This window comes from Epinephelus moara, chromosome 8, assembly GCF_006386435.1.
Source record: "Epinephelus moara isolate mb chromosome 8, YSFRI_EMoa_1.0, whole genome shotgun sequence".
NCBI lineage: Eukaryota > Metazoa > Chordata > Actinopteri > Perciformes > Serranidae > Epinephelus > Epinephelus moara.
The window spans coordinates 17656101-17682250 of record NC_065513.1 but is presented as its reverse complement, the minus strand read 5'-3'; the positions used below and the strand labels follow the sequence as shown (position 1 = coordinate 17682250).

Sequence of the window (26150 nt, the reverse complement as noted above, 5' to 3'; positions counted from 1 at the left end):
TGATAGCGTACCTGATTTGCAGGTGTCTCTTGTACGAAGGACGGGCCCTGGCATATCTTTGCACCAGCAGCTGTAAAGTCTCTGACAGCACCTGGCCGAGGATGTCCTTGGCCATCTCTGCCGGAAGGACCGCCCACAGGTCGCTACGGAGTCCACACAGGAAGTAGAACCACATCTGCACCGAGAAGGAACAGCGCTCGCCCTGTGGAAGAAAGTGGTGGATGTTAGGAAGGGAGGGGGGAAGGGAGGGAGGGAAAGGGGGGTTGCAGATGATGAAGATATATTGTGATATGGATATTGACAGTGAAGCAAAAACAGAGAAAACCAAGAGGTGAAGGGGATAAAAATAGAGGGAGAGAAGGAGAGAGTGAGAGAAAACATGAAGGAGAAGAAAGCGAGAGACAGAGACAGAGGCAGGTCTGTCAACACCAGAATGTCTCAGTGGTCACGCCACCTGCACTCTGCACCTGGGTTTCTGCCCCCACTGGGATTTTAGACTGCTTTAAAGTCCTGAACTGGAGAACACATCACAACAGGCACACACTTGCACGCACATACACGGACAGGGAGAGAGAGAGTGAAGGGGAGAAATCGAGAACTTTGAATAAAGTGAGCAAAGACAAGCGAGAGTGAGAAGAAAGAAAGACAGACAGAGAGGAGGAGAACAGATTGAGAATAAGAGATTATTAGCAATGTGGTTTAAATATAGAAGAATTGATTCATTAAGCCGTTCTCTTCTACCTCTACTCTTCTGAAATCCTCATGTTTAACCTCCAATAATAAACTGCTCCAGCGGATGGTGCATGTGTGTGGCGGAGAGATACTGACACATCCAAAACTCCCCAACTTCCTCCCGTATCCAACTCATCATGCCCCACAGTCCCTACTCATTTTCTTCCCACTTCACCTCATCTATCTTGTATTTTACTTCTCTCCTTCCCCTCCCTTCCTCTCCTCCCTGGAGCCAGTCATTTAGGGATCGGTGGTTGATGGGGAGCGTGACCGAGCTCTATGTCCGGGATTAGGCCGCCATCCTCCGCCTGTGGACTCGGCAGAGCAAACGCAGACACAGACGCTGGATCCGAACCAAGAGCAGCCACAACTGCATGTGTGGTTGGACTGTTTAATCCATCCATTCAAGTCAAACTTTATTTAACCAGCCAGGTCAACTATGAACAAATTCCTATTAGAGATGAAGACCTGGCAGCAGTGAGGACTGAATCCGGGATGAGGAACTGAGGATGGAATAAAATTGGAAACTCATAACAGCTTTTTTTCGCAAATGAAATTTAGTATTTGGCTCTGAAGGCAAAATCCTGACAAGAAAGGTACCCAAGGTCATGCTCTAAACTTCCTTTGATCGCCTTTACTGACCTCATGTGCTGTTATTATAGCATATTAAATAGCATATTAAATATTTCTCTGCCAACAACTATTCATGTGTCTATATCAATGTAAAATAACAAAAGGAAGGAAAGGTCTCTCTGGACCTGCACTCTGCTGTGAAGGAGCCACGACACAGGGCTGGGGATCCAGGAGATGGAAACCTTGTGCATACAACTGCACATATACAACAGACATGAAAACATAGTTACATGCATACATACGCAGCAAATGAAACGCACATCCTGAGATGCTGCTGCACACCCACACATGCATTCATCTGTACAGATGCACACCGGCATGCTTGAACAAAAGCACACACCTGCGCACAGCAGGTCTGTCTGACACCAGTGACCCGGGGAAGGAGGGAGGAACAAAGGGAGAAAAAAAAGGCAAAAGCAGGGTAAAGTATGAAAGAGAGAGGAGGTTTAGATTGGTTTAAGGGCATAAAGGTAGGGGAGTTTCAGAGGCCCTATGCTGTTTCCAGACAGTCCCAGTGTAGACTGCAGACTTCAGAAAGCTGAATCCCTGGAGCCCCCGGGGCAGCATGGAAGCCACAGATGTTCTCAGGGAGCTCAGAGTAGAAGGCTCAGTTAGAAGAGGGAGAGTGGGAGGTAAAGATGTATTGTGGGAATGAAAAGAAGAAGCGAGAAAGCTCCAGAGTATAATTCCTAGAGTTCCTCACAATCTACAAAAAAAAAAAAAAAGCCTACTAAGACACGTGGCATTAGAATTTCCACTTTTTCACAATGAAAGGAATGAAATCAACACCAGACAATACTGCAGATGTTTTATGTGTTACTGACTTTTTGATTTGGGGGGTAAATAAGTAATACTCAAATAGGCTCCACTTATACATCTTAAATGCCAGAAACTTCAACCCAGAGAAGTTTATGAAGACAGTAAAATATTTTTTTTTATCATTTAAGAGTTTAGCATAGCATGGCAAAGTTTTTATCAAGGTGTCTTGGGGAAAACCAAATAGATTTTGGAAAATGAAGTCACACTTACCTCATAGAAGGGTTTGGGGTCAGCCCAGTGGTGACTCTCTGCATCTTGAAGAATGCAGGTGGAACAAATATGGATACAGTAGCTGGTCAGCTGGTCTCTCAAGGCCTCCACTGTATCTTGGTACTTCTGGATAGGCAGCAGGGTCAGGGGTCTAGGCATGGATGAAAGAAACAAACCCTTAAAGGTAACAGCAGAAAATTCTTACTACATATGGTACATTAAGAAAGAAGAAAGGGGCAGCTGGGGTCAAGAGCACGATAGGGCACAATCATGTAATCCAGATGCATAGCTGACGACTGGAGCTATCAAACAAACATGAGGTGAGATGATTAGATGAAAGAACTGATGATTTATTCTAAACATTCAGTGCGACACCTCATATCCTTTAAATCTGCCTGCCTGCCTCCTTGATACTTTCCAGAGAGAGGCGAGAGTTTAACAGGGGTGCAGGAGGCTTAAAACCATGGGGACTGGATGGTGCAGAGAGGGGAAAGTGCTTTATGACCGGAGGAGGCACGGTGCAAGTGCAGGTGGAGGGGTGCACAGGGCCAGAGGTGCGACAACAGGAGCACTGAGAGCACCAGGGATGCCTTTAGAAGGGATGTGTGGAGGGCAGAGGTTAAGGGGGTATTATGGGGCATAAAAACTCACCAGATGTAGACACAATATGGGTGTCATTACCTCCTGCCAATCATTTCTACTCTTTCTTTTTATTCTCTGGTCCCCTCCTCTTAATCTCAAATGTACAATTCCCTTGACATTTCTAAATCTTTCAAAATGTTTCTTCTGTTTTCTGCTTGTATTACAAGACATTTTGGAAGCAGAAAACTCTTTGATCCATTCCCTCTATCCCTATTTTTTCTGAATACATATCTAAATATAGGCAAAAACCATGTGACTGTATATGCAGAGTAGCTGGAGTGAGTTGTGATATACTCACTCAGTCTGTGGTACAATTGTTTGTAATGCAATTCAGCTAATTGTCTGTTGAGAAGGCTGTCTGATTAGGTTATTGTTGATAAATTAACAGCACTTTGGAAACGAGTCAGTAATGTTAAAGATGAGGAACAATGGGTAATGTTGGAAATAAGGCCTGTCTGATCAGTGTGACATAGCCTGATGCCCTCTATACTCACCATCTGTGGGTATATACATCATTGTGGTATTGTTATTGTAATTGTACATGTATTGTTAACTGGGATTATAAAACAAAAGGACTGCAGCATATACAGTGCAATCCTCATTTGCCAACATGACCAATCCCCATGTTTCTGTTGATTAGTGCAGCCAGTCAGCATCTCTCACACAGACATACATGTTCCCCACGGCTCAATTATAATGTTACTCCTCTGATATGGCAGCCTTAACTGTAGAGCAAAAGTTAGGAACTATCAAATTGCTTTGCATGTTATACATTGAGCTCACAAGATTCAATCAATAACCAATAACAGTTTCTGTGTATTATCTACTGGATGCTGGAGTGGGTAGAGGGATAGATAGATTGATTTACACACTAAAACACACACATACATAAATGCTTGGTTGCAGGTGAACCATTTCATTCCAACGTCATACTACCCACACATGCACACACCCTCTCCTTACACTTTAGCTGCAGTAGTATTTGAATCTTTCAGCCTGGCATGGTAGTGCTCCAGTCGCTGGTGCACATAAATGCAAGTGGCCAGCAGAGCAGGCAGGTTCCTCAGGGGTGCAGAGGATGGTACCTCCAGGGCCCTCTCCTGCAAACGGCCCAACATGGCAAACACTGCCCTGCTACACGCCTCCACAAAGCTTGAGCGCACCTCCAGGAGAGAGCTGTCCCTGCAGGCTGCTGCCAAGGGTAGTAAGGCATCCAGCTCAGTCATGATTGCTCCGCAGAACTGAGAGGAGAGAGAGAGAGGAGACATAGACAAGACAAAATCATCTCAATAACAGAGGGAAAATCTGTCAGTAAGAGGAAAAACAGAAAAAGAAACATCAGAAAGCGACCTCATTAGATATAAATAATGGAACATTTGCGAGAAGTCATCAGAATGACAAGGATTCGAGACTGAGCCGAGTATTACACATGCATTTTTCTCGAACATTGTGCAAGCCATTACAGCTGAAAAGCAAACATCAGTGCAAATATAGAATACAGATGTCTGAAGACATGCCCTCCGCATAAACTTTGCTGCTGAACATGCATAATTGCTATCAGGTCAAATAATACCTTTCCTTCTGAGAGCACATAGGCACTTGTCTAATTTTATAAAAGCATGCATCATGTTAACGGCATTCAAAGAGAAATGTTACAGTACATAGGAAGAGGTGGGGGAGTCAGACGTGCTGAGGGGAAGGGAAAAGGTCAGGTAAAGGTGAGAGTGAAAGAGAGGAAGGGAAAGAGAGCTGCTTCAGCAAAGTAAAAGACCTACAGCTTATTCTATAAACTGCCAGTGCAACAAGCAAGACTTATCTCATTTATCCACATTTGTCCTGGAGAAAGGCCTACAGGGACAGGGCTGCCTACACCTTTCCCTCTCTAGGGACTGGGAGACTGGCTGATCAAGGTGCTTTAAAATAGTGGAGTGTGTGTGCTTCCTGAGATACAGATAAGCAGTCTGGGTATTTGCTGGTGTTTATTTCTAAATCTTTAACATTTTTGATTAATACGTTGATAGGACTGTGTCAATCAGCATGGTTGCAAATGTACGCTGACACCAACCAGTCAAGTTACATCCATGTCTGTCCAGACTCCTATATTATATTTAGCAAAAGTTTTAAGTGTATTCTTTGGCAAAATGGAAGCTATCACTATATTGACATATTTGATTCCAGGGATTAATATCCAGTGAGAAATATGCTGCCCTCACTTAGAGACTAGTATCACAGAGAACTACAGAGGACTGATAGAGAGCTTTGTCACATGGTGCAACGATAATCACCCGAAAGTTTAATATCAGCAAAACCAATGAGCTTCTGGTAAACTAGAAGAGCAGGATAGAAGAAAAAGTTGTAGCAACGACAGCTGACAAAGCTTCAAATATTAATTTTGCTGCAAAGAAGCTGCAAAATCTAAAAAAGTGGATGTTTCAGACACATTATCAACTTGGCAGCACAGAAGATCTATATGGTCAGCACAGTTTCAAGATGGACACCCAAGATGAGTGTCACCAACCAAGTATCTGACCAAATGTCGCCCCTTCTGTTCCTGAGTTATGGCGTTGAGTAATGGCCAGAAAAGTGTTTTTGCAGAACATGATGATGTAACAGAAAAGCTGATCTTTGACCTTTTGGATAAAAAATGGCATCAGTTCATCATTTTGTCCTGCTACACATTTGTGTGAAATTATATCATGATTAGCATTTACATTTTTGAGTTATGGCCAAAGATGTGTTTTTGAGGCGACACTGACTTTGACCTTTGACCACCAAAATCAAATCAGTACATCCTTGAGTCCAAATGGACATTTGTGCCTAATTTAAGGAAATTCTCTCAATGCCGTATGAAAAATGTAATGCCCCCAGCCACAGCTGTCGCCAGTGCAGAGGTATAAAAAAAGCACCATGTACCGTACCTATTACTGCAGAGAACAAAATGCACACATGCACATATGCGCACCGTGACACCACTGCCCCCACAACCTCATGTGCTTCCTATTGACATCACATTGAGAACAGTGAAAGCTGATCAGGCATGTGCCAAGGAGTCACATATGTGTGTATAAGTTCACCTCAAATTTATACACCTATACATGTGAGTTATGAGTCAGGCAGATTCTTTAAAATGCCTTAAAACAAAGCATATTTCCCATATTCCCCGGAGCTACCGAGCCAGGTCACACTGAGGGGGAAAGAAAATCACCATAACTCAGAAAACTGTTTGCCAGTTTAATCAATCAATCAATCATAGCATGTATTACTTGCTTCTAGAGTCACGCACTCTATTACTTGGCTTACTGTAGGGGCTGACTGGGAAGTTCGACATTCTGTCAGATTGGGGCTCCAGCATTTGTACACAACTGACAATCTCACAATCTCTTTACACAATTTTCTCCTTAAAAGCTTCCAGTGGGGTTAAAAGGCCTGGGAACAATGGCCGTTTGGACAATTAAGTCAATATCTGACTGTATGTAGTCATTAGGAGCTTAGCTTTGAGAGGGAGAAAGCAGAGGCAGACACAACACTCAGTATTACCAGGGTAATGGAGAGGCCTTGGAGAAGTATCTCATACACATACAGTATTGGCACGAACTGAAACACACACTCACACTGAGCAGACAGTCATCCTCACATGCACACTCACACAAAAACAACCGCACACATGCATCCACACTGAAGTCAGACTGAAACCTTAACTAGCTAAGATCAAAGCCCAGAATCCCACCAGGACCACTGCAGCAAGGTGAAAGAGATTGTATAAAGTTTTTAAATGCTAGGGAGGCCTGTTTGTGTGTGCAGAATTTGGAGTAGACAGACAAGTGGAGAAGTGAACATGCAGGCGAGGGCTTCAGTGGAGTCTGAATACAGAGAAGGCACTTCAGTTGCTATAATAGAGAGGTAGCGTCTAGTTTAGAAAGGCCCACCCAAACAAGGAAAGTTCAATCCCAGGTTCTGACAAGAGGGCGAGTTCCAGCTGTTGAGCAGTGTATTTGGCATTCAACACACACCTGACGGCCGATAAAAAAAAAGTACACTATCTAAAGTACTCTGATGGATGAACAGTATCATCGCAGCCTGCATATGTATGGTAATACAGACAGTGAAGTGGGTTCACTTGAAAAAAAGCATGGATTGAGGTACGAACATATGAATATAAATGTGTGAAATATTGATCCATCATAATGCCTTTGAACCGGCCATATTTCATGCTTATGTCTTGTATAGTAATTTGCTCTCTGCTCAAACACTAGGGCATGTGTCAAAAAAGGACAGGGGGTGGGGGGGTAAAAATATATATATAATATCTAACGGCCTCGTCTTGGATGTCTGTCTGGCTCGGTGTTATTGAATGCAAATGCATGCATGTATAACCTTTGGGCTGAAAGGCTCTCATCTTTGAAGCGTTGACCTACACATAAATACGTTGTACAGGTCCTGAGCACAGACAAATTTTGACACTCGTTAGCAATGAGAGCCACAAATACTGTCAGTGTAAAAGGGCTAGAGGAGAGGGGGAGAAGCAGGAGGAGGAGGAGGAGGAGAGAGGAGAGGTGAGACAGTAATGATAAGAGTCTGTACAGTGTGCAGAATTGAGTAGAGTAGTGGGTAGCAGAGGAGTTCGAGGAAGGGAAAGTGAGTTGGAAAAAGTTTAAGGGACTTTCGGGAAGAAAAGTTGTTCCGCAATGGTAAAATAGGTAAGAAAAACACCGCAGCGTCATTTTAAATAGGAGTGAGCATATGGCAGTCCAGACGGCAACATTGCAGAACCTTTGTAGAGTAAGACACTAAGCCCGGTCTCACATTAGACACTGGTCTTCCTCCTGAGAAAAGTCAATCTCTGGTGTCTACTTCACCTCTCTCTGCCATTTCCCAGGCCCTCTCTTCTCATCTCTTCTCTCAAACTATCCCATCTTTATCCTGCTCTCTACCCTAGCCTCTCTGCCTTTGTGATACATCCCTCTATCATCTGTATACCCTATACTTTCCCCCTATTCAGCACCTTTCTCTAAACACCATCTAGCCCTCATAATATCACCCATACTGCATCATCCTGTCTCTCCTTTGTCCCTGGAGTCTTCCCCTCAAGTAATACTGATGACTCTTTCCAAGTCCCTTTCTGATCCGGGGTGTCAACTGTGTCAGGCCCAAATCATTTGGGCTCTCTATTGTAGAGGGTGCTTTCCGCTGGGGCTACAAAAACACTAATCTCCCTGGGTCTGGGTGATGTGTGTAGACCTGCATTGTTCAGCCAGGTAGTAATAAAGGAGGATGAAAAGGACAGGGACACGGGTGTATGGCAAAACATGCCCAATGCACCAGGTGAGAAGTGACAAGTTGGGGTCTTATACAAAGGTTAATTGTACACACAATTAAAGTATGTATTAGACCTGTGTGTACGTGAGTTTCAGTTTGCGGGTATATAAGGGAGAAAGAAGTGTTGGAAGTCCAACAACTGAGTTTTCAGCCCAGTCACAAGAAGAGAATGTTGAAATTGTACATTTCCTCAAACCACGGATATGTTACATTTGTACATTTCATTAGTATCATATTAAGCTGACTTTGTCATTGTGGAGTTGAATGGAATGGTGGATGGTGTGACACCTTGGCAAGATGGCTGCCAAGCTACAGACCACTGTTCGAGACCAACAAACAACAACATTGGTTGTTCTTTAGCTATTCATCACTGCCTTTTTTAGCAGCTTTTTAGCCACAAAACCTGGATGTTCTTCAGCAACCCGTCACAGTGTTTCCACCAGGGATAGTGCCACAAAAAGCGGTTGTTTTTTACTGAGACATTACTGCGTTTGCTGCCAGTAAAGTGCCACAAGAAGTGGTTGTTTTATACCGAGACAACAGTGCATTCTAAGCAGCATTTAGCCACCAAACGTGGGTGTTTTTTAGCAACCCATAGCTGTGTTTCCAGCGGCTCTTCAGCCACCAACCATGTTCGGTTTTTACTGAGACATCATGCATTTACAGCTGGGAATGTGCTACCAAAGGCCAAAACATATCTTTTTTGAACCATAACCAAGTGGTTTTTGGGCCTCAAACTAACCACGTGTTAACCCCAATGTTAGTAAAACATAAAGTTTCAATGTATCTGGTACATAATAATGTAACAAATGTAACAAATCTATGGTGTGCAGGAATGTACAATACCAACATTTATTCTGGCGACTGGGCTACAGTTTTACAGATGACGTATAATGCAATATATTGTAAAGAAGAAAGAAAGAAAAAAGTAGCTTTTGGTGTTAGAAATTGTTGGTATATAGTGTTAGAAATGTCTTAACATGAGAAAAACATGTGAAACCCATAAACAGAACCCCATCTCTATGTTAGGAATGGACCAATGGAGGATTTACAAAACTGGTGAAATGTTCAAAATTTACAATTCAGTGCGTGTTTGGTTTTTCTTTGGAATTCAGTTTGGAGCTTTTTTTTTTCTTAGAGACTAAAAAATTCAACAGGGCTTACCAAGAGCAGAAATTTTGACTTGACTTTTGCTTGTTAACAAGCATGAGTTCTTGCACTGTATTAGCAGTGAAACTCTTTCAGAAATAAAATTTTCAACTGAATATTGTAAAAATGGCACAAAAAGAAATGATGTTCTATCAAAATGAACCATTTCGCCAACACACAAGGCACTTTCCTGAATATGTGAGGGTTTTAGTTGCATTGTTGCAGAGTATTGAGGTGATATGAAAACTTACACTCTCACTATCAGAGTTTTCACAGGATTTTGTGACAATCAACAACACAGATGACACACATCTGATGACGCATTTAAAAGATAATCTCACAGCTCTAGTAAGACACTTCACTGTCACTTTCATGTTTCATCATTTACAAATGCTCTCCAGGCTACAGATGTTTTGTGCTTCCAGCAGTGCTAGTGGCCATTCACAGAGTGGTGTCTCTTTCTTTAGTGAAGCATCTTTGCGCATTCTCTGCTGTCGGTGGGCACTGTGAAAAGAACTGCTTAAAGCACAATCTTATTTCAATAGCTGCATAAAGCCACAAGGTAATTCAGTGATAACAACCTGAGAGAAATATAAGGTTTGCAGCATTAAATTTCATGCTGTAAAATAATGTGGAGGAGGCATCTTAATTAAGCGGCTCCGCTCCATACCATGAAGAAGACAATATGACAGGATTAGTCCTATAATTAACCAATGTAAACAGATTAATAAAAGTAAAACCTTACTCTAATTACTAGTCAAAATCAGATTATTACTGTGAACACAACTTGATAAAGCTTCAAAGTTCTTGTTTACATCAACAGACTAAAACTGTTAACTTCAGACTTGGAATCTGTGGAATAAAAATGAAGGCCAGCTAATGCTCTGTCCTGATAGCAATGGTAAAACAATAAATCCTGTGATCCAGAGAAATAGTTGACTGTGTGGACTTCTGTTTTGTAGCTGACTTTTTTGAAGATTAACAATCTTGGAAACTCTTTCTAACAAGAAATATGCAACTTTCTTTCAAGGAAGCAACTTTTAAAATGCTGTTAGCAGGCTGCTTCGCCCAATCACATTTGTTACCATACAAATGACAGGCTAAATACATTCATGATTTGATTTAAAGGGGACCTATTATGCTTTACCTAATCTTCTGCCATGTTACATGTTGAATGATTATATTAAATGTGGCCAAAGTTTCAAATAATGAGGTTAGCATATGTAAAAGTAATCCCTGTGAGCAAAAACCTCAGGCTTCAGGCCGTTCTGACAACTCTGTTTTCAGCCTTTTTTTCTTCTTTCCAGACAAGCTGACATCAGCCCGAACGGACTTCTTTATATGGTCATCTGCTCCACGCATGTTACTGCAAGTGCTCACATTACATACACCGCTACATTTAGCTACATGCTAACATGAGGGAAAATGTAATCTTGGTTGCTGATGTTGTTAAATTGCTCCCCGATTTCAAATCATATTCCTACTTGACCATGAAATTTTGGTTTAGATGCTTTATTGGGGATTTATCACATTACCTACTCCGTTATAGTCATTCCCTTGGCTGCAATGACGATGCAGAAATGCTGAGATACTGAAGATTCCTAATGGAGGAGGTCAGACATGTTTTCCTTTGTGTTTCTCTGTTTAACTGTCAAGATGTTCCAGTTTGAAGGCTACCCACTGTGAAGCCCTCAGACAGACATGGTGGATGTTGACCACATGTCAATATTTTTTCTCCTGTATTGTTCCTTGTCTTGCTATTTTCCTTGTCATGAACATAATACTTTATAAGGAATCATATACAAAAGAGTGAAGACATCACTGATTAATTGTCAAAAGTTGAACCTTAGCCAACAAATACTGACAGACTAATTTCGAGACTATCCTACCCTTAATCCGGCATACCTTGGCTATCATTCTGGGAGTCTCCCTCTCTGAGTAGGTGTAGAAGGAATCTTCTCTGAGGTGTGTGTTGAGGTGTGTGTTGCTGGCAGTGATGGCTCTGCGTCCAGTAGTGCTGCTCAGTGTTATGGAGGTATGTCCTGAAGAATGTAAGGCCTCTTCCTGATGTAGACTCTTGGCACAAACATCATCCAGCACCACTTTAACACAGTGTGACATGTGAGGGACCAGCCCCCTGAATGCTGACCTCCAGTCAAACTCCAAAACCTGCGCCTGCAGAACAGGAGATGACCCAACATTCAATTAACATCTGAATGCTGAAAGGAATATTTTATGTGTTGTAGGGTTCCCACACATTTTTACCAATGAATTTTCGAAACTTTTCCACGTCTGTTTTATATTTCACCCTATTTCCAAGACTTTACTTAAGTAGTTTAAAATGGGTAGGCCTACATAGCGATGCATATGCTCTTTCCAGGCATTTGTGAATAAGCAAATTGCTAGCACTTGCTAACTTTACTGGCTTGTTAGGAATTCCTGCTGCCAATAGCTGCATATGCCAATAGACCAGACCGGCACATATGAATACTTTGCAAAATGTTATGGCCATGCCTCTTTCTGGGGGATAAAAACACGAAGATCCTGTCAATACAATTCTATATGTTTGGATATAATTTTGACAAGTTTGCAAGCATTTACTTCTTGATAAACAAACTTTTTTTTCTATACATGTCTAATGTCTGTTTTGTGACCTTGCCTGAACCTGAACCTGAGGTTGATCGCTAGCATGCCCCTTCAGGCTTCCCCTGTCCAAGTGGATCTATGACCCAACACAGTGGCTGGATATGGCTTATCCAGACCTCCAAATCATAAAAGGCCTGGATAACAGTTTTTTAAATTCCATACCTTTTTAAGTATTTTCGTGAGTGTGGGAACCCTGCTGCTAATGATAATAGGCCCAAATGACTGTAAATAGTTGTAATAGAATAGGGTCTTGCAAATGAACACATAGAACAGTCTCACCTCTGGTGCATGTAGAGGCGTCTCTGCTGTGGATTTCTTGCCATCTGTTGTCATGTCTGAATCCTCTCTGTTCTTTTTCAAGATGCCTAAATGACAGATAAATTTACTTTCTTAATGCAAACATCATGAAACACATCTTTAAAGATACTACACAATGACCGTGCCTGGTCAAGCTCTTAAATCATGTCAGTAAAATTTGAACAGAGTACAACAATGATACAGAACCTCATAAGATAAAAATAAAAAGCTATGTGGTGGTCTTTCAAATCTATGCATTATTTAGCATGAATATTTCCATATCACAAATAAACTACTGTATCATATTGTGTTTTAAAAGCCTGACTGAATGCCAAGTGCAGTGGCATGAAAGCAACTGTATATATGAGAGCCAGATATGGGTCACATTGCTCCCATCTTCCCCCTCACTAGCCAAAATGAGACACAGTGACCGGAGTATAACTGTATATGCCTCAGAGGGAGCAGAAAAAGGCAGTAAATGCTAATGGCGACGGCTTTACGAGTCTAAATTTGGGGCTTAGATTTGATTTGAACCCAGATAGCATCAACCACATATGGGGTAATTCCATGAGGGGAGATCGTGTGGATGTGTGGGGAGATGGGGGAATGTGGGGGGGTTGACGTGAAGACAAGCATACAGGATGTTGGGTTGGGTTGCAATTAAAAAGCGTGAACATCAAGGCCACAATTTCCTAATCAGAAGGCGAAGAGTGAGACCCCAGGCGAGGCAATTTAGCCGAACAAGACCGCATGGAATGGAAGAAGGAGGAAGCAGCAAGCGCATCACTTTTTGACCTTTAAGCCCATCTGATGAATTTCTGGTAATTAAGCCGTTTGATTGCCTGGAATTAATGATTTGGATAACTGCCCTTTAAAGGCTGTTTACCTCTCTGTAAATTGAGCCTTTCTGCAAGTCTTGTTTTTGTAAATGTAACCTTTATGGAAATTACTCCATGCACCAAAAGCTTTCATTTAACATCTCTACAGCGGCAGTTCAAAGGGGAGAGAGGAAAAGGATACCAAAGGCTTATATAATACCCAAGATAATTCCCCACTAAAATAACATTTCTTCAGACACAACTCTGATTTCTCGCTAGAGCACGTAACAATGCGTGTGTGTGTTTGTGGGGGTGTAACTGGACAGTTAATGCCTGGAGGAGATGCACACATGCGGGGCTGTAGTCAGTGTTTTAGAAATACTGAGGTCACAAGTAAAAGTTTCCCTACTATAACCCCCCCAAACACACACACACACACACACACACAGAAAGACTCTAATCATCTAATTTTCTGGATTATTCACATTTTATTTATTCATTATGTGTTTGATAATTTTCGGCGAAATCTAACTCCCTACTTGATGGTCTAACTGCAGCTTCAGAGCCTCCTCCACACTGTCAGGCAAAAAATCTTGTGGGGAAACTCTGAATATATTTCAATATTTTTGGCCTTAAAATGGTGAATTTTAAGGATATTTGATCTAAAGAATATTGAATCAGCCTTAAAGTATGTGTAATTTCAAAATGTAAAATGCATCTCAGGTTGCAAAGACTCCTCGAATTCCCAGAAAAAGTGAAGAGAACATGACCTCAGTGATCTAAGAGGTAGCTACAGCCTGCATTACATGTCTAATATTTATACACATGTGGATGGAGTCATACCTTTTACACAGGGAGTCTCTCCTGTACAATCGATGAAGGTCATATTCGTGACCAGCTCCTTCACAGTCCTCTCAAAGCCCAGCAGGGTGCAGGCCAACTGGGTTAACGCCCTCAACTGGTGGGAAGTTAAACTGAAGCTCCTATTTTTCATGGGAAGCTCCATTGGTGCTGTTGAAGGGGTGGGGGTGGGAGAATGTAAAAGAGGAAAGAGGAAAAATAAGCAGTGCATATGCTTGTGGATGTATGACTGACAGAGAGATAGAGGAGTGAGAGCTACACTACAGTTTACAGTTCAGTAAAGGAATAAACAATTTCATGAAAATAGGTTTTCAACCCAGCCTCCCAACCTACATGCACTCATCACAAAACACCCCCCCTCCTCCTCAAGTCTTGCCTTGCACGGCACCTCTTATAAATATCGACCCATTCATGTTTTCCCAATACACAGCATAAACAAAGAGACAGTGAAAAAATATGCAAAACTTTGCTCCCTGAGAAGTCACACATGCACATCCTTCTCTCTCGGCACAAAACTTTTCTCCCCCTAACCCGCCGATGACCCCCTCGGCAAATATGGATTTCCCATTTTGGAGGCTGCCAAAGCCATCACCCGGGGGATGTTCCGCATTAAGCTGGAGAATGGGCGGCTGGGAGATGCGTTGCCATACTCCCAGACACATGCACAAATACTTTTGTGTGTCCGCTTAAATGAGCTCCTCCACTGCAAAGGCATTTGGGAATGGATGAGCTCAGTATTAGCCTTGACTCTGAAAGCACGGAGATGATTGAGCGTTGGGAAAGAAAGAAGAGGGGGGCCCTTTTCCAATAATTGTAACATTATTGCCTCTGGATCCTAATGTAATTTTGCTATATTGTTAAACAAAATCTGACAATATGACAACACACTGTCCCCAAGGATGCCTAGTTTAATCATGCATGAGGTTTGACTCACTTTGTGTGCAGGCATGAGTGTGTGTGTTTACATGAGTGTTTATAAGTGAGAGTCGATCAGTTTTTGCGTGTTTGTGTGTGCCGGGTGTGCACACGTGTGTTTATGTGCATGTAATGCAGGTCATTATGAATAACTTGATTTGTAGAAGACACTTTCACACACATTTGCACATGTCAGTCTTGCAGGATAATTGCCACACTGCTACCAGACTCTGTGGTCACCATGGAATATATTCTGACCTCAAGTTTGTTTGTGTTTGCAAGTCTAAGTGTATACATGTATTTATGTGCAAGTGTGGGTGCATGCATGTATGAAATCACATGTGAATAGCTGTGTAATTATTTGGTGTGTGTTTGGCTGTGTGCACGTGCGTTTGTGCGTATGTGCGTATGTGCGTGTGTGATTAAGCTGCATGGGTCCGCAGCCCGGCAGCTCCTCTGTAATGGGGTCCAGTGGGAGTCTGTGCTAGAGAGACTGCCTCGTTCTGCATGTGTACATGCGTGACCTGGCTGACACCCACGTGCCAGCCTCGTTCTCCAGCTTGCACATTCACGCACGCACCAACAATCATGTCTATTTCTGAAGTCACCAGCAAATCAACATAGACTTCCGTGCCTCAATGCAGGGGCAAACTAAAACTGTCAACAACTCAAGAGTAAACAATCTAAACCGGATGAGACAGGGACACATTAGAGAGGGAGCTGGTGGATTCTCTAAAAAGCTATCAACACAACCCCCCCCTATCCCACCTTCCAGTGGGCATTCATCTGAGCATAGTACCCATTAACCACCACTTCATCTGGAGCATCACCTTTTCCAGAGCATCATCTCTGTCTCCCTCCTTTGTAACCACTCAATCCCTCAACCTGTGACCCTATGACTGTTTCACTTGCTCACTAACTCACACTCTAAGTAGTCGCACATGACCTTGATGTTTAGCAATGCTTTGCCTCGGCATCTTATCGAGCTCCGCCGCCCAGGCTATATAGGTATTTATAGTCGTCTCCCTAGCCAAATAGCCCTATAGCCATAGCCGTCTAGTACACAGCCATCTAAACCTCATTATACCTTTGTCACAACAGTGAGGCCAAATGGAGGCTCTCATAGCCAGTTGATGGAGAGGGTGTGCTTAAAAGCACCCAGGTGTGTCATATAGCGTAGTGCATAGCATGTCTCATAGAGTAGAATGAGAAAGGGCACTAGCAGGCAGAGGAGTTCAACCAAAGGTCAATGTACTGAGAATCAATAAGGGCAGACTAGTGCTGAAAGCTGGTGCTGAAAGCGGGGCAAAAATGATATGTTTATATAAGAGCTATCCCATATGACATTATAGCGTGAGGATGTTCTTATAAACAAAAAGAAAATCAATGGTGACTGTGATAACCATAAAAGTAGTATACATCTTATCAGAAGCCCTCAAAGAAAACAAGCATATGTCAAGCAATATGTCATTCAACAGAAATGTGCCAAGCAGAAAACTAGTGCGTGTGGACAGGGGGCTTTATGTTTCATACGAAGTCGGAACACTGTAAAAAAAAAAAAAAAAAAAAAAAGTCTGAAAATACCCAACTCTGCAAGTCTACAGTGGCCAGTCTCAGTTTGTAGCTGTTAACAATGACAACAATGTAACACAAAAGGAAAAAAACAAACAAACAGAGCAGGTATTTTTGGCGAGCCATCAGTCTTCTCCTCGTCTGTCTCTCCTGTGGGTTCCACCAGCAGCTCCACAGCTCTCTCTCTCCCTCATACACACACACACACACACACACACACTGCTCTTCACTGGCAGCGAACAGAGAGAGAGAGAGTAGCGAGGAGGAGATGGGGGGGAGGGGGTGGTGGTTAGGGATGAAAACATGGGGAAGAGAGGGAGGGAAAGAGAGGGAGGGGCGGGATAAGGGAATTCCCTTAGCAGTTGTTATTGATTCCGGTGTTTACGGGCGAATAGTTTAGTGCCGTTTACAAAACAGAACAGATGCAGCCAGTGAGCAAAAAGGTAAACAATTGCTGTGTGGCGGGCTGCCAAATCCCCAGTCTGATGTATTAAACTCACGGTGAAGAGCATTTCCCCTTTGGCTGCACTTATTGCCACTTCATTTCCTCCTCGCTCACATACACACTCTCTCCTTCTTGCCATCTCTCCCCTTCTCTGTGTCTCTATCTCTCTCTTGTTCCCTCGTTTATCTGAGAGAGAAGAAAAAAAAAGGAGAAGGGCGTAGGGCGCTTTTTGCCGTCTGGCTATTTTCTGTCCTTCTCTGACCCAGGAGGCCTAGTTCTTCCAAACAGAGCCATTAGTAGGGGGAATTGCATGTGTCTGACATGGCCGAAAACCAATTATTAGACACTTTCTACCAAATGATGCCCAAGTCTTTGGGGAATGGGCAATCATGCAATAATTTAGCCACTGATTTAATTTCTCTCCAGCACAGCATCTCTCCCTCTCTCATCCTCTGTCCCTCATTTTATACTCTTTCTCTCATTCTGTCTCTCTGTAGTGTAAATCAGACCATCAGAGGGGTGGTCTGCCTCTCTCTTACCACGCTACCCGACTGGCCTCCAGTCTCTTATCAAGTGATCACAATATGTGAAGACGAGCTCTCTGTGTTTGTGCTGATGTGTGAGTTGTACAACACCCTCTACAGGTGATGTAAGCATTTGGTTTCATTAGATCCAGAAAGATAAAAAAAAGGGGGATTTCAGAAGGCAAGGCAATATAAGCACGTCTCAAACAATGGAAATTCAACCTGATTTACATACTGCATACAATTCATAAAACAGAATTATACAGATAAGAAAAAGTTTTAAGAAGTGTAAAGTGATTTGTTCATAATTATGCATAACTATGCATAGAAGCAAGTTGTCATTGCTTCTATGCATAGGCCTGAAAAGAGATTATGTAATGATCTATCCTGTTGGAAATGAAAGCATGCTTTTTGACATCTGGACATGAATCCTTTGACATCTATTTTTCATATGATAAAAGATGTTTTATAACTGTTGTGACGTGGCTGCTAAAATTTATATGCAGGCCCATAATAACACCCAAAATCAAAGCAGTGGAACCAAAGATATCGTCTTTTTTTCTCATATGTCCTTGTCAAAACCTAGCCGCTACATTACCCATAATGCAACTCAGCCACAGGCAGTTCTGTCAGAGATTTGCGTATGTGCTGATATCGGCCAATGTAGCCTTGAGCAGCTAGTTTCATGCAGGGATGTGGAGCAGGCAACAGAGGTCTAGTATGCCCATTTCCTGTCTCATTTACACGCCCAGATTTTCAAACTGTTTTAGCCCCACTTGACACTGCCTCAAGCTAAGTCACTTGAGGCAATTTATCAGACTTTCCAAATATGCAATAGTACTTGAGACTTGTAAACAGACTTGGATGTGTAAAATTGGTGCACTTCCCCTTTAAACAAAAGCATCTAGATACTGAATAGAAGGGGATCAAGTTATGAATCTTGTGGAACTCCACAGAGCAAAGTGGCCTATGATTTAAAAAAAAAAAAAAAAAAAAAATGTCTCTTATACATAGAAACCATTTAAAAAAAAAAGTTTCCAAATTTAACAGTCTATACTTAACAATTCACAAAGACATAATTTAAATAAATTAAAAGTCAAATTGTGAAAGAAGTGGTGCCATAGGAAGAGCAGCAGCAGTGAAAACAAAGCACCAACTTAAAACTGGACATGATTAAACACAACTCTCCTGAAAGTTTCTACCACATTTTTTCTTAGTATACCGTCTGAGATCCTTATGATACAGATGTTAACAAATATACCCAAGGACTAAAATATCAAAGTGGGCTGGTCTATCCCAATCTTGTGCATGTATGCATGTGTGTATTTGTGCACAACTTTATCTTATCATGGGGCTTTGCACTTGGGCTGTGATGCTATGACCGTTGGGCACTTCTGTGCGTTTCTTTTTGTGCATGTGCTATCCACATCTTCTGTGTGTTCATTGGGTGTCAAGCAGGGTCGTGTGGGTGCCTTGGGGTACGTCTGTGTATGTATGGGTGTGTATGTGGGGAGGGTATGAGCCACTGTGGACCGCCTGCTAGGCCATGTGACAGCTGGGGTCCTCTTCGTCAGTTGCGGCCCACTGCTCACTCCGACAGCATTATTATGGGAAGCCTCCTGCTGCGATTCCCAATACACACTCTGACACATGCACGCACACATACATGTGCACAAACCACACAAGCACTGGTCTCTCGTGGCCCTTTCCCTGGGTGCTGTCCAACCGGGCCACAGCAGGGGCCACCTGCCCTTCACAGAAGGGGAAAGTAGCAATATTTGATATCTCAATTAAGTTGCCTTACGAAGAAGGAGGTTTAGTGGTGATGGTGGTGCTTTTGGTGGTGGCAGAGAAGCAGGACTAACTTTCCTCGACTTTATGTTTGTTTTTCTGTCCTTCTCTGTGTCTCTTTTTGTTTCTGGCTCTCTTTGTGGTGAATATTGCACTGACAGTAACATAGAGGTTAAGATTTCTGTAGCTCCCTCCACGTACTTGAACCGAGCTGCTTCAACGAAGAACACGGAGGAATGTATTGTCTTGATGGGAGCATTTCATTAAAACCCACTTGTTTAGTGCCCTTGTTCGTATTATTGTTTTCAAGCCCTCGGCGAATCACACGGACTCTTCATCACGAAGTGCTGGCTGCTCTCAATAAGCCAGCCATTTTTGTCTGAGCTTTCTCAATAGAAGGTGCCAGGAAAATGTTCATATCCTTGAGCTTTTCAAGAGTGATACACAAAAGCCATTGTGACCACTCGGAGGAAATAGGGAAAAAAAAATAAATGGCAAGCATAATACACATTCTCAAGGGCCATGAAACATATTTTTCTGTGTGATTTCATTGGTTCCATGATTTAGAGAAAATGAACCCACATACACTCACACATTAACAGAAAGTAAAGACCCAGCTCTTCTCATTAAGATTAGCAAACAAGCACTTGCTTAGTGTGGTAACTTTCCTAAACAAGGCCTTCTCTTCTCAGGACGGTAAGAAAACGGTATGAAAACGCATCATTCATGAAGTGGAAGCAACATGCAAATACACATAGGCACATGTACACAGACACACACAAACCCACCTACCTTGCCCATAATTACATGGCAGCATGCGGGTGCACGTCCCTGGCTGACAGTGTGTATAAACTCAGGCAGCGATATGATCTAGTGAGGAGCTGCTCTTAATAAATATTAACAAACGCCATTCCCAAGCAGCCTCAATCCCCACAAGCACCTCCAATGCCAGTCAGAGACTCAGCCTAGCTATCTCGCGTCACTACAGAACCTCACTCCCTGCTGAATAGGCTGCTGTGCTTTCTCTAAGAAAGAGTTCAAAGAGCCAGAAAGGGCGAGGGGGTGTGGGGATGAATGCGCTTGCTATACATGTTCTAACTCAATCTTTTTTTATCTATAGGGAGCTGCCGACATCATCATATGGGGAAATTAGTAGAAGTGGAATTCAAATCAGCGCTATCAGAATGGGGTTGCACAGTGTTTGAACAGAATTTCACAACCTCGCCTTCACCCCTGTGGTCGATTGTGAGGGAATAAATTGTGTGTGTGTATGCAGAGATGTTGGAATAAAAGCGTTTGATGTCCTACAAAAACATGCATCTACTATTCATATGTATGAAAATTACTGATGCCATATGGAAATTTAATGATGCATTTTTAAAAGGGAGGTATTAAATGACTCTTGATCACACAATTTTCTAAGTGAGGCCTGCAATTAGTGCGCACACACACACACACACACACACACACACACACACACTAGCACTGCCACTAAAACAGATGGGCAGACATGTTCACATGACACTTGCTCATAGGTGATTGAAAACACATGCACATGCACAGCCACCCACACACACATTCACACATCAGGGCGAAAAGTAAAAGGTAAAAAAAAGACAATAAAACTGCACCATAGCAATTGGTTTTTGCAGTATTGGTGTTTCTGCACTGGTGTCGTGTGCATATCTTGGCATGGAATCATTCCAATTTTATCTAAAGGATATACTGGTCACTAATATTTGTATTACCAAGAGCAATGACTCGCTACACAGAGAAAAATGTGCAATTGTGTCTATAGAAAAATCTTACGAAAAGAAAAGAAAATCATGAAGTTAGAGAATTCGGACGATTCCTTTAAGACATACTATGCAGGATTCTCCTTAAAAACAATGACTCATACAGGATTAATCCATCTCAGTTTTTAGTTATGTCCCACCAGAAGTGTGTGGTGGTGCATTTTGCCCTCTGCCTGGATTTACGTTGTCGGGCGTGTAACCCCACAGCGCTCAGGTGAGGTCAGGGCTTTCTAAAAAGGTAGCGACCAGGTGCCAAACTGTAAGCAGCAGGCATCCAAGAGACACAGCTCAGAAAAATGCAAATATTATGAGGCTAGACGCCAACCTAGAGGAAATCTGGGGTTGATTTTATCCCACCATAAGGGCACTGATAAAATTTAAATTACAGTATTTGCTTTATTTTGGCTAAATCCAGCACACACACACCCACACACATACAGTGACATGCACATGCAGACTTGGCCCACCCACTCCCCTGCAGACTCAGTGAGGTGTGTTAGTAAGGTTTAAAGCCTGTATTGTTCCTGACCAACCAACCTGTCTAGCACACTCCCCAGTCTCACTGCTCACCCCATTACACTCGGAAAACTACAGGAAAATGGGAAAAGACAAGAAAAGAAAAAGGGAGGGGAAGTGGACACTGGAGAGATGGAATAAAGGAAAAAGGGGGGAAAAAAGAAGAAGAGGAAGAAAAAAAGAGGGCTGAGACCCTTCACATCTGTCTAGGTACAATGTCAGAGCCTGCCTTTGAGTCGGTGGGGTTAAAAGAGGAGGCAGATCTTGCCGTGAACGCTGTTAAATGGTTCAGTGGTTTGACAGTGGCTGATGCTACAGACAGCGCTGCTCCCCTGGGAGCCTGCACAGTCTCCCAGGCATGGCTCTTATCAAAATATACCTACCGCCTGCCTCTACTGCGGAAATAAACAATAACACAGCAGGGAAGGAGGGGGAGATCTAAGGAGTCATAGGATGCTTATGAAAATAGAATCACTTTTTTTCTCACCACTGTCATAATTGTCTTGACAATTATGGGCGTAGCATACAGTATAGACAGTAAAGTGTGAAAGCAGATTATGCATTAATGTTCAAGCTTTGGCTCTTAAGGAGCCACGGGCGTTAGGGTGGTGGATATGTGGGTTCTTGAGCTTTTTTTTTTGGGGGGGGGGGGGGGACTTAAAACATGAACAACACAAAAATGTAATCCCAGTTGTAGCCCTCAAAGCGGTGTTGCAGCTGATAGTCAAACACACACACAAACACACACGTAAAACCAGCACAGGCAAAACTGCTCCATTTTACCATCATTACACAGCACGGGTCCCCCGCTCCCTTTGGAGCCGTGTTCTGCCTCCGGTGCTACATTTGACGGTTTGTTGAGCGGCACGTAGGTGTGTAGCCTCCGCCGCGTTACGTGATCAAACAGCCCAACTGACGCATGGCCAATTATCCTGGCTGCCTCCTCTCATCTCACATTTAAGGAGAAGGAAAGTAAAAACCAGGAGAGGGAGATGGAAAGAGAGAGAGGGAGGGAGGAAGAGAGGGAGAGAGGGAGAAAAAGACGCAAGGCTGGTGGTGTGTTTATCGAAGAATGGCAGATGTAAAAGCACTCTTCTCCCCGTTCCGCAGGGAAGCTGACATGTGCACCATTTTTGAAAAAAAGTAAACAATGGCTCACACACTTTACATTTTTTTACTGTGAATCTTTACCCTCAGCAAGCCGTAAATAGGCCAATATGAAACAAACAAAGAGAATATGGGGGGAATTAAGTATCAAAAGTGACACAGCGTGTGAAGGTCTCTACTTTCCTCTTGTCTAAGTGTATAACACCACTGCCTATTATATGACAGTGACACACTCTGCATTAGTGACAAATATTAAAACCACTTCACCATGTTGTTTTCTCTCAAATATCCATCCCTCTGTGTGACAAGGTGAGAGAGAATGTTGAACCTTTCTCTTACCCCTGGACCAACTCTTTCTTAGCTGTATCGCTGCTCAAGAGTAAGAGGAAGGATAAAATTAATCAATTTTCCTTCTCCACTGTAAGGTCATGAGGTTGTGTATGGTGGTGCTGCTGCTCTGCTCTTGTTGTGTTTTAATAAACTTGATTTTGATTTATTTTTTAATGGAATTCCTGTAAAGACGACTGCAGAGCTATGTTTATCAACGCAATTCAAACCATTCTCCAAGACTGCACAGTGCGCACTGCCTCAGATTCAAGGTGAGGGAGTGAATTAACTGTGGTTTAAACACACTGCGGACAGACCTTGGATATGGCTTGGAGCTCTGTTGGGATCAGGGCTCGTCACAGTCATAGATAAACTATGTGGTAAATAGTGCTTAGAGGTAGTTTCAGAAGGAGCCTTGGACCTGGAAATGTTGCTCTTCTCTTTTTGTTGGTAAAGAGGAAAGTGAGGCAGACGGGAAAGAGGGCAGTAAAAAGAAAGCAATTACAATGGGAACAGCAGTTACTGACAATCACTTACAGAGGCCTTGGCTCTGGCTCAGATCACTACACACTACAGTTGAGAAAGTAACAGAAAAGTAAAAATGGAGAGGAGGGAAAGAAAAAAAATCATTAGCCTTTATTGGGTAACAACAAGAAGCGTGAGGAGAGGAAAGGAGGCAGAAATAAAAGGAAACAACTGCTGTAAGGTACATATATCAGTTAACCAAGGACTTGGAGAGTGAGGAAAAGAAAACATAACAAGCAGAAAGGGTCAAATCTGATAAAAAAAAAAAATTAAAAAAAAATTGCAGAGAGCCACTTACCTACGGTTGCCCGTGACCTGGCTGAATATTTCTTGATCTTGCTGCTGAGCGTGGTGTTGTCTCTCAGGGCCGTCTCATATTCTCTCTCCATCAGGGAGGCCAGTTCTTGGGCCACAGTGCTGAGGTAGGCCACATTAACAAAACCCAAAATGGTGTGTGGTTCTGCGAATCTTGAAAGGACATGAAGCTCCTCTGTAAGGGCTTGGGTCAGAGCTGGAACCACAGAGTGGAAGCCTAGAGCCAGTCTGTCAAAGCCTGTATCACCGCCTGGGCTTGAGCTCAGCGCAGAGAGCAGAAGAACCAGCACAGATTGGCTTCTCAGACCCTGGATAGGTAAAATCAAAATAATATCACATATACTTCAGGACTTAATTATGGTAAAATAGAGATACAATATTTCACAAGATTTTTTAATTCTTGTATTTTCACTATTGTACCACACCTGGTAATGTGTGAGCACCTCAGATTCAGGGTAAAGAAAGAACAGCTGTTGCAGACAGTGGACCCGGTCAGGGACGGAAATGTGTCTGGGTCCAGGATGATCTGGGCTGCGGGAAGACAGCCGGTCCAGCAGGTGGCGGCGCAGCTGGAGACGCACATCATCCCAGGCCTCCTGGATCTTAAGGAAATAATCAAATGAAGGGTAAGTGCACAAACACACTGATAATCAACAACAAGACAATGAGAGGGTATCTGAATAATAATCTTTTGCAGTGAACAATGCCATAACTTATTTTAACATATACTCAAGGACGGGTTCCCATTTTTAAAGTCTGTTAGACAGTTTTGTTACTGGACCATCTCTCCACTGCAGCTCCACAAGGAAACACTTCCTGTGACTTTGGAAGATACCCAATCTCTTTGTGGCCAGTATGAGGAGCAGAAACAATTACAGTGACCAATAACAGTTTCAATGCATAGACATGTAAAAGATGTTTTAAGATGGCACTGAAAAAATGTGAAACTATCCTTTAAAGGAATACTTCACCACCCAAATTGCCATTTGTATATCTGTTACTCACTCTGTGTTACATTACATTTGTGAAGAAAACTTGTGCAGTACAATCCAAGTTTCATTCATCCAGTTGTATGCTTAGTACTTTCAAAACTGATAGCACTTACAGTACTGACGAGGATCTGATTGGAAAGTGCAACTTAATCTGCTCTCTTTACAGCCAGACTTCATTGACAAAAACTGTAATTTTACCTTGCTGAACACTGGAGCTGCTTGACTGGTAGTTTGTCGTGTTATTGCGTGACTTTGGCATTTTAAAGGGTTAGTTCGGATTCACCAAAGCCACACGATAACACACAGACTACCACTCGAGGCAGTGGTAGACCAACAACTCCCGTCTTCAGCAAGGTAAAATTACTTTTTTTGTCAGTGGAGTCTGGCTTTGAAGAGAGCAAAGATGAGTTTAACTTTCAGTATAGTTCCCCATTTGAAAGGGCTGTCTGTATGAGAGGTGCTAAGTATACAACTGGATAAATAAGACTTGGATTATACTTTGATTTTATTATTGTTTTGCTGTTGTTAAAGGTGGACCCCTATGACTTCAATTCATCAAAAAAAATCTTTGTTCACCAGAGGCATGCATGAAATACAAAATTTCCTCAAAAATTCAATGCAACACTGGGTGAGTGATTCATGTATAAAAGGCAATTTGGAGTTGAAGTATTCCTTTAAGTAATCCATGAACTATTAAGAACTGTAAGATATCATTCAACTGACACAAATACCAATATACAAATGGTGCAGTATATTACCTCTAATGAAGCATCATCTCTGACTGTATGTACCAAGTGGATGGAGGAGGCACTCAGAGAGGAAGATGGGGTACAGGGAAAGCAGACACCACACTGGGCAGACACATTCAGCAGTAGTTGAAGTATCACCTCCTCTTTCCCCTCCTCTTCAGACCTCAGGTACTGTTTCTAAGTGGGACAGAGGGACAATGTTAATAATAAAAAGCCGACTGCAAGTCAGCTCATTGATGGTCATCATACAAAAGTTATGAAAATATTTTGCAGCCAAATCCATTTATTAAGTACAGGGCTGTCGTCGTACATCTGAAGGGTCTTGTTAATAAACAGGGCTGCAGATCAACGGATAGCTAAATGTTAATAACAGAATGTCTGCGCAATTAAGTGGGAAACTGAACTCAGTAATATAAATGCAGATTGATGAAATCATAATGACGGACATAACCA

The 26150-nt window shown here is 42.5% G+C and overlaps 1 protein-coding gene across 1 annotated transcript in view; it reads right to left on the bottom strand.

Annotated features, from left to right (window-relative positions):
* The window catches only part of kiaa0825 (KIAA0825 ortholog), a 133932-nt gene that overhangs the window by 94651 nt on the left and 13131 nt on the right, over positions 1-26150 (bottom strand). Inside the window, exons 4-12 of the mRNA XM_050050420.1 lie at positions 25707-25874; positions 24382-24558; positions 23940-24264; positions 14106-14273; positions 12427-12512; positions 11407-11676; positions 4000-4277; positions 2395-2545; positions 12-202 (exon numbers count right to left, since the gene is read on the bottom strand). Coding sequence (XP_049906377.1) covers positions 12-202; positions 2395-2545; positions 4000-4277; positions 11407-11676; positions 12427-12512; positions 14106-14273; positions 23940-24264; positions 24382-24558; positions 25707-25874 — 1814 coding nt within the window. The remainder of the gene's footprint in view (positions 1-11; positions 203-2394; positions 2546-3999; positions 4278-11406; positions 11677-12426; positions 12513-14105; positions 14274-23939; positions 24265-24381; positions 24559-25706; positions 25875-26150) is intronic.